At 57.8% G+C, this 9,294-nt stretch overlaps 1 protein-coding gene across 1 annotated transcript in view; it reads right to left on the bottom strand.

The window, feature by feature from the left end:
• LOC119969176 (myosin-7-like) overlaps window positions 1-5,899 on the bottom strand; it is a 184,968-nt gene extending 179,069 nt beyond the window's left edge. Inside the window, exons 1-2 of the mRNA XM_038802412.1 lie at window positions 5,802-5,899; window positions 2,515-2,658 (exon numbers count right to left, since the gene is read on the bottom strand). Coding sequence (XP_038658340.1) covers window positions 2,515-2,658; window positions 5,802-5,864 — 207 coding nt within the window. The 5' untranslated portion in view covers window positions 5,865-5,899. The remainder of the gene's footprint in view (window positions 1-2,514; window positions 2,659-5,801) is intronic.
• Between the last annotated feature and the right edge of the window lie 3,395 nt (window positions 5,900-9,294).

The following is a 9,294-nucleotide window of genomic DNA, read 5'->3' as shown; positions in this document are numbered from 1 at the left end:
TTAACTTTCCAAATATTGACTGGAAAAGTATAGTTCGAGTACATTAGATGGTCGTTCTTTGTACAATGTGTGCAGGAGGGTTTCCTGACACAATATGTTGACAGGCCAACAAGAGGCGAGGCCACATTGGATTTGGTTTTGGGTAATGAACCAGGCCAGGTGTTAGATCTGGAGGTAGGTGAGCACTTTGGAAACAGTGACCATAATTCGGTGACCTTTACATTAGTGATGGAAAGGGATAAGTATACCCCGCAGGGCAAGAGTTATAGCTGGGGGAAGGGCAATTATGATGCCATTAGACATGACTTAGGATGTGTAGTTGGAGAAGTAGGCTGCAAGGGTTGGGCACACTGGATATGTGGAGCTTGTTCAAGGAACAGCTATTGCGTGTTCTTGATAAGTACGTACCAGTCAGGCAGGGAGGAATGGGTAGAGCGAGGGAACCGTGGTTTACCAAAGAAGTGGAATCTCTTGTTAAAGGAAGAAGGAGCCTATGTAAAGATGAGGCGTGAAGTTTCAGTTGGGGCGCTTGATAGTTACAAGGAAGCGAGGGAGGATCTAAAGAGAGCTAAGACGAGCAAGGAGGGGACATGAGAAGTCTTTGGCAGGTGGATCAAGGAAAACCCAAAAGCTTTCTACAGGTATGTCAGGAATAAAAGAATGACTAGGGTAAGAGTAGGGCCAGTCAAGGACAGTGGTGGGATGTGTGTGTGTGGAGGCTGAGGAGATAAGCGAGATACTAAATGAATACTTTTCGTCAGTATTCACTCAGGAAAAAGATAATGTTGTGGAGGAGAATGCTGAGACCCAGGCTATTAGAATAGATGGCATTGAGGTGCGTAGGAAGAAGTGTTGCCAATTCTGGACAAGGTGAAAATAGATAAGTCCCCGGGCCTGATGGGATTTATCCTAGGATTCTCTGGGAAGCCAGGAAGAGATTGCTGAGCCTTTGGCTTTGATTTTTATGTCATCATTGGCTACAGGAATAGTGCCAGAGGATTGGAGGGTAGCAAATGTGGTCCCTTTGTTCAAGAAGGGGAGTAGAGATAACCCCGGTAACTATAGGCCGGTGAGCCTCACGTCTGTTGTGGGTAAAGTCTTGGAGAGGATTATAAGATACGATTTATAATCATCTAGATAGGAATAATATGATTAGGGATAGTCAGCATGGTTTTGAAGGGTAGGTCATGCCTCACAAACCTTATCGAGTTCTTTGAGAAGGTGACTGAACAGGTAGATGAGGGTAGAGCAGTTGATGTTGTATATGGATTTCAGTAAAGCGTTTGATAAGGTTCCCCACGGTCGGCTATTGCAGAAAATATGGAGGCTGGGGATCGAGGGTGATTTAGAGATGTGGATCAGAAATTGGCTAGTTGAAAGAAGACAGAGGGTGGTGGTTGATGGCAAATGTTCAGAATGGAGTTCAGTTACGAGTGGCGTACCACAAGGATCTGTTCTGGGGCCGTTACTGTTTGTCATTTTTATAAATGACCTAGAGGAGGGCACAGAAGGTTGGGTGAGTAAATTTGCAGACGACACTAAAGTCGGTGGAGTTTGTAGACAGTGTGGAAGGATGTTGCAGGTTACAGAGGGACATAGATAAGCTGCAGAGCTGGGCTGAGAGGTGGCAAATGGAGTTTAATGTAGAGAAGTGTGAGGTGATTCACTTTGGAAAGAAAAACAGGAATGCAGAATATTTGGCTAATGGTAAAATTCTTGGCAGTGTGGATGAGCAGAGGGATCTCGGTGTCCATGTACATAGATCCCTGAAAGTTGCCACCCAGGTTGATAGGGTTGTGAAGAAGGCCTGTGGTGTGTTGGCCTTTATTGGTAGAGGGATTGAGTTCCGGAGCCATGAGGTCATGTTGCAGCTGTACAAAACTCTGGTACGGCCGCATTTGGAGAATTGCGTACAGTTCTGGTCGCCTCATTATAGGAAGGACGTGGAAGCTTTGGAACGGGTGCAGAGGAGATTTACCTGGATGTTGCCTGGTATGGAGGGAAAATCTTATGAGGAAAGGCTGATGTTCATGAGGTTGTTTTCGTTAGAGAGAAGAAGGTTAAGAGGTGACTTAATAGAGGCATACAAAATGATCAGAGGGTTAGATCGGGTGGACAGCGAGAGCCTTCTCCCGCGGATGGAGGTGGCTAGCACGAGGGGACATAGCCTTAAATTGAGGGGTAATATATAGGACAGAGGTCAGAGGTGGGTTTTTTACGCAAAGAGTGGTGAGGCCGTGGAATGCCCTACCTGCAACAGTAGTGAACTCGCCAACATTGAGGGCATTTAAAAGTTTATTGGATAAGCATATGGATGATAAGGGCATAGTGTAGGTTAGATGGCCTTTAGTTTTTGACTTCCCATGTCGGTGCAACATCGTGGGCCGAAGGGCCTGTACTGCGCTGTATCGTTCTATGTTCTATGTTCTATGTCCTGAACACACAACTCCCATTTTGTTCAATGTTTTACATTCTCATAGATTCAGAAACTGAGGGTCCCGTGATCATTCTTACGTAGATCATCCAGTTACTGTAACGCCGGCGTAGATTTGATAACACAGATGCCTCATTCAGATTGGTCAACATGGCCATGTCTTCAATCATATCAAACTTGGGTGGGTTCATCTGCTGAATATCATCCTCCTTAAGTGTCAAAGTCTGAAAGGAGAAGAGAAGATTAGTCAAACTCGCACAACAGCGCTTGGTTACATATCAATTATAATAAAGAGCAGCGAGGTAAAGTGCTAGTGGCTACGTCACTAAATGGTACAGAACTGGAGACATTGAGGGTGTCCTCGGGATGGGAGAATTCCTCCCCCAGGATCTTGATTCCAGGGAAGGCCCAATGAGGGAACATGGCCGTCACAGCAGCTCTCCAGGCGGAGGCTGGACCCACAGCCCTTCAATGAGATTCCCCTGGCTACCCCGGCTTCCTTCTTCACAGATACTGCCTGAAGAATTTGCAGCATTTTCTGTTTTTATTCCAGATATCCAGCTCCTGGAGAATTTTCATTTTGGTTCCAACACTGGAGGCTGCATAAAGAGTCTCAAAGATTTGAGATATGAGATGAGACAAGAGACAGAAGATTTCCTCAGTCTTGAAGCTAATGGGAATTAGCAATGCATTGAGATTCACAACACGTTAAACTAGAAGATGATTCAAACTAAACTATGACAGGTGGAGGGCCCGGTCCCTGGAGCCTGGGTGGAGCCTGGGCCTGGTCCCTGGAGTCTGGGCTGGAGTTGGGCCTGGTCCCTGGAGCTGGGCTGGAGCTGGGCCTGGTCCCTGGAGCCTGGGTGGAGCTGGGCCTGGTCCCTGGAGCCTGGGTGGAGCCTGGGCAGGAGCTGGGCCTGGTCCCTGGAGCCTGGGTGGAGATGGGCCTGGTCCCTGGAGCCTGGGCAGGAGCAGGGCCTGGTCCCTGGAGCCTGGGCAGGAGCTGGGCCAGGTCCCTGGAGCCTGGGTGGAGCCTGGGCCTGGTCCCTGGAGCCTGGGCAGGAGCTGGGCCAGGTCCCTGGAGCCTGGGCTGGAGTTGGGCCTGGTCCCTGGAGCTGGGCTGGAGCTGGGCCTGGTCCCTGGAGCCTGGGTGGAGCTGGGCCTGGTCCCTGGAGCCTGGGTGGAGCTGGGCCTGGTCCCTGGAAGTGGGCTGGAGCCTGGGCTGGACCTGGGCCTGGTCCCTGGAGCCTGGGCTGGAGGCTGGGCTGGGCCTGGTCCCTGGAGCCTGAGCTGGATCTGGGCCTGGTCCCCGGAGCCTGGGCTAAAGCCTGGGCTGTATCTGGGCCTGGTCCCTGGAGGCTGGGCAGGAGCTGGGCCTGGTCCCCGGAGCCTGGGCAGGAGGTGGGCTCAGTCCCTGGAGCCTGGGCTGGATCTGGGCCTGGTCCCTGGAGCCGCGCTGGATCTGGGCCTGGCCCCGGAGCCTGGGCTAAAGCCTGGGCTGGATCTGGGCCTGTTCCCCGGAGCCTGGGCTGGATCTGGGCCTGTTCCCTGGAGCCTGGGCAGGAGCTGGGCCTGGTCCCCGGAGCCTGGGCAGGAGGTGGGCTCAGTCCCTGGAGCCTGGGTGGAGCTGATCCCGGTCCCTGGAGCTCGACAGGAGCCGGGCCTGGTCCTTGGAGACTGGGCTGGAGCTGGGTCCCTGGAGCCTGGGTGGAGCTGGGCCTGGTCCCTGGAACCTGGGCTGGACTTGGGCCTGGTCCCTGGAACCTGGGCAGGAGCTGATCCCGGTCCCTGAGGCTGGGCTGGAGCCTGGGCTGGAGCCGGGTCCCTGGAGCCTGGGCTGGAGCTGGGCCCTGGAGCCTGGTCCCTGGAGCTGGGCTGGAGCCGGGTCCCTGGAGCCTGGGCTGGAGCTGGGCCTGGTTCCTGGCCTGGTCCCTGGAGCTTGGTCCCTGGAGCTGGGCTGGAGCCTGGGCTGGAGTCGGGTCCCTGGAGCTGGGCTAGAGGTGGGCTCAGTCCCTGGAGCCTGGGCTGGAGTTGGGCCTGGACCCTGGAGCCTGGGTGGAGCTGGGCCTGGTTCCTGGAGCCTGGTCCCTGGAGCTTGGTCCCCGGAGCCTGGGCAGGAGGTGGGCTCAGTCCCTGGAGCCTGGGTGGAGATGGGCCTGGTCCCTGGAGCCTGGGCTGGAGTTGGGCCTGGTCCCTGGAGCCTGGGCTGGAGTTGGGCCTGGTCCCTGGAACCTGGGCTGGAGCCTGGGCTGAAGCTGGGCCTGGTCCCTGGAGCCTGGGCTGGAGCCTGGGCTGGATCTGGGCCTGGTCCCCGGAGCCTGGGCTGGAGCCTGGGCTGGAGCCGGGTCCCTGGAGCCTGGGCTGGAGCCTGGGCTGGATCTGGGCCTGGTCCCTGGAGCTTGGGCAGGAGCTGGGCCTGGGCCCCGGAGCCTGGGCAGGAGGTGGGCTCAGTCCCTGGAGCCTGGGTGGAGCTGATCCCGGTCCCTGGAGCCTGGGCTGGGGCCAGGTCCCTGGAGCCTGGGTGGAGCTGGGCCTGGTCCCTGGAGCCTGGGCTGGAGCCGGGTCCCTGGAGCCTGGCTGGAGCCTGGGCTGGATCTGGGCCTGGTCCCCGGAGCCTGGGCAGGAGGTGGGCTCAGTTCCTGGAGCCTGGGTTGAGCTGATCCCAGTCCCTGGAGCTCGACAGGAGCCGGGCCTGGTCCCTGGAGCCTGGGCTGGAGCCGGGTCCCTGAGCCTGGGCGGAGCTGGGCCTGGTCCCTGGAGCCTGGGCAGGAGCTGATCCGGGCCCTGGAGGCAGGGCTGGAGCCTGGGCTGGAGCCGGGTCCCTGGAGCCTGGGCTGGAGCTGGGCCTGGTCCTTGGAGCTGTGCTGGAGCCGGGTCCCTGGAGCTGGCTGGAGCCTGGGCTGGAGGTGGGCTCAGTCCCTGGAGCTGGGCTTTAGCCTGGGCTGGAGTTGGGCCGGGTCCCTGGAGCTGGGCTGGAGCCGGTCCCTGGAGCTGGGCTGGAGCCTGGGCTGGAGTTGGGCCTGGACCCTGGAGCTGGGCTGGAGCCGTATCCCTGGACCCTGGAGCTGGGCTGGAGCCTGGGCTGGAGTTGGGCCTGGACCCTGGAGCTGGGCTGGAGCCGTATCCCTGGACCCTGGAGCTGGGCTGGAGCCGGGTCCCTGGAGCTGGGCTGGAGCCGTATCCCTGGAGCCTGGGCTGGAGTTGGGCCGGGTCCCTGGAGCTGGGCTGGAGTAGGGCCTGGCCCCTGGAGCTGGGCTGGAGGTGGACTCAGTCCCTGGAGCCTGGAGAGTAGACCTCAGGAGAATAATATGATAGATGGACACGGGACATATGTGTCCTTGTGCACAGTGGGGTCTCTGCCACTTACTTTGCCACTCTTAGTTTCCACGGTGACTTTTCCATCCACTGATTGTAGAATCTCAGCTTCCATGTAAGCTTCCTTATCATCAGGAACCCAGCAACGTTTTTACCTACGAGTAAACACGAATGAATTAATACATTCGCTCTCATTCCAGCGGGAATACAAGGGTAGTTTCTGCCTACAGGAGTTGTGAGTTTGAAGTTGGAAGGACAGGTTGGTGGTCTGTTGAAACAGCCAATGAGATCTTTGGCTTTGTTAATAGAGGCAGAGAGGCATAACGTTAGGCTGAACCTTTCCAAACAGATCCCAGCGAGACTGTGCCCAACACTGACACAGCGAAACTGTGCCCAACACTGACCCAGCGAGACTGTGCCCCAACACTGACCCAGCGGACTGTGGCCCACACATGGACCCAGCGAGAGACTGTGCCCAACACTTACCCAGCTGAGGACTGGTCGCCCAACACTGACCCGCGAGACTGTGGCCCAACACTGACCCAGCGAAAACTGTGCCCAACACTGACCCAGCGAGAGACTTGCCCAACACTGACACAAGCGAACTGTGCCCAAACACTGACCCAGCGAAACTGTGCCCAACACTGACCCAGCGAAGACTGTGCCCAACACTGACCCAGCGAGACTGTGCCCAACACTGACCCAGCGAGAGACTGTGCCCAACACTGACCCAGCGAGACTGTGCCCAACACTGACCCAGCGAGAGACTGTGCCCAACACTTGACCCAGCGAGACTGTGCCCAACACTGACCCAGCGAAGACTGTGCCCAACACTGACCCAGGAGACTGTTCCCAACACTGACCAGCGAGACTGTGCCCAACACTGACCCAGCGAGAGACTGTGCTCCACCACTGACCCAGCGAGACTGTGCCCAACACTGACCCAGGGAGAGACTGTGCCCAACACTGACACCAGCGAGAGACTGGTGCCCACACTGACCCGCGAGAGACTGTGCACCAACACTGACCCACGATAGACTGTGCCCAACACTGACCCAGCGAGACTGTGCCCACACTGACCCAGCGAGACTGTGCCCAACACTGACCCAGCGGAGACTGTGCCCAACACTGACCCAGCGAGAGACTGTGCCCAACACTGACCCAGCGAGAGACTGTGCCCAACACTGACCCAGCGAGACTTGTGCCCAACACTGACCCAGCCGAGACTGTGCCCAACACTGACACCAGCGAGAGACTGTGTCCCACACTGACCCAGCGAGACTGTGCCCACACTGACCCAGCGAGAGACTGGTGCCCAACACTGACCCAGCGAGAGACTGTGCCCAACACTGACCCAGCGAGAGACTGTGCCCAACACTGACCCAGTGAGAGACTGTGCCCAACACTGACCCAGTGAGAGACTGTGCCCAACACTGACCCAGCGAGAGACTGTGCCCAACACTGACCCAGCGAGAGACTGTGCCCAACACTGACCCAGCGAGACTGTGCCAACACTGACCCAGCGAGACTGTGCCCAACACTGACCCCAGCGAGACTGTGCCCAACACTGACCCAGCGAGACTGTGCCCAACACTGACCCAGCGAGACTGTGCCCAACACTGACCCAGCAGACTGTGCCCAACACTGACCCAGCGAGACTGTGCCCCACTGACACAGCGAACTGTGCCCAACACTGACCCGTGAGAGACTGTGCCCACACTGACGCAGCGAGAGACTGTGCCCAACACTGACCCAGCAGAGACTGTGCCCAACACTGACCCAGCGAAATTGTGCCCAACACTGACACAGCGAGAGACTGTGCCCAACACTGACCCAGCGAGAGACTGTGCGCGCAACACTGACCCAGAGAGACTGTGCCCAACACTGACCCAGCGAGAGACTGTGCCCAACACTGACCCAGCGAGAGACTGTGCCCAATCACTGACCCAGCGAGAGACTGTGCCCAACACTGACCCAGCGAGAGACTGTGCCCAACACTGACCCAGCGGAGACTGTGCCCACACTGACCCACGAGAGACTGTGCCCACACTGACCCAGCGAGAGACTGGGTGCCCACAGCATGCTGACCCAGCGAGAGGACTGTGCCCAACACTGACCCAGCGGAGACTGTGCCCAACACTGACCCAGCAGAGAGACTGTGCCCAACCTGACCCAGCGAGAGACTGTGCCCAACACTGACCCAGCAAGAGAACTGTGCCCAACACTGGACCCAGCGGAGACTGTCCCCAACACGGACCCAGCGACAGACTGTGCCCACACTGACCCACGAGACTGTGCCCAACACGACCCAGCGAGAGACTGTGCCCAACACGGACCCAGCGAGACTGTGCCCAACACTGACCCAGCACGAGACTGTGCCCACACTGACCCAGCGAGACTGTGCCCACACTGACCCAGCGAGAGACTGTGCCCAACACTGACCCAGCGAGAGACTGTGCCCAACACTGACCCAGCGAGACTGTGCCCAACACTGACCCAGCGAGAGACTGTGCCCAACACTGACCCAACGAGAGACTGGTGCCCAACACTGACCCAGCGAGAGACTGTGCCCAACACTGACCCAGCGAGAACTGTGCCCAAAGAGACCCAGCGCAGACTGTGCCCACCTGCCCAGCGAGAGACTGTGCCCAACACGACCCAGCGAGAGACTGTTCCCAACACTGGACCCAGCAGAGACTGTGCCCACACTGACCCAGCGAGAAGACTGTGCCCACACTGACCCAGCGAGACTGTGCCCAACACTGACCCAGCGAGAGACTGGTGCCCAACACTGACCCATGAGAGACTGTGCCCAACACTGCACCCAGCGAGAGACTGTGCCCAACTACTGACCCAGCGACAGACTGTGCACAACACTGACCCAGCGAGACTGTGCCCAACACTGACCCAGCGAGACTGTGCCCAACACTGACACAGCGAGAGACTGTGCCCAACACTGACCCAGCAAGAGACTGTGCCCAACACTGACCCAGTGAGAGACTGTGCACAACACTGACCCAGCGAGAGACTGTGCCCAACACTGACCCAGCGAGAGACTGTGCCCAACACTGACCCAGCGAGACTGTGCCCAACACTGACACAGCGAGAGACTGTGCCCAACACTGACCCAGCAAGAGACTGTGCCCAACACTGACCCAGTGAGAGACTGTGCCCAACACTGACCCAGCGAGAGACTGTGCACAACACTGACCCAGCGAGACTGTGCCCAACACTGACCCAGCGAGAGACTGTGCCCAACACTGACCCAGCGAGACTGTGCCCAACACTGACCCAGCGAGAGACTGTGCCCACACTGACCCAGCGAGACACTGCGCCCAACACTGACCCAGCGAGACTGTGCCCAACACTGACCCAGCGAGAGACTGTGCCCAACACTGACCCAGCGAGAGACTGTGCCCAACATGACCCAGCGAGAGACTGTGCCCAACACTGACCCAGCGAGAGACTGTGCCACACTGACCCAGAGAGACTGTGCCCAAACACTGACCCAGCGAGAGACTGTGCCCAACACTGACCCAGTGAGA

The sequence above is a fragment of the Scyliorhinus canicula genome, chromosome 7 (assembly GCF_902713615.1).
Source record: "Scyliorhinus canicula chromosome 7, sScyCan1.1, whole genome shotgun sequence".
Classification (NCBI taxonomy): Eukaryota; Metazoa; Chordata; class Chondrichthyes; order Carcharhiniformes; family Scyliorhinidae; genus Scyliorhinus; species Scyliorhinus canicula.
Note: the sequence above shows the minus strand (reverse complement) of the source record. Positions and strands in the feature narration are given on the sequence as shown.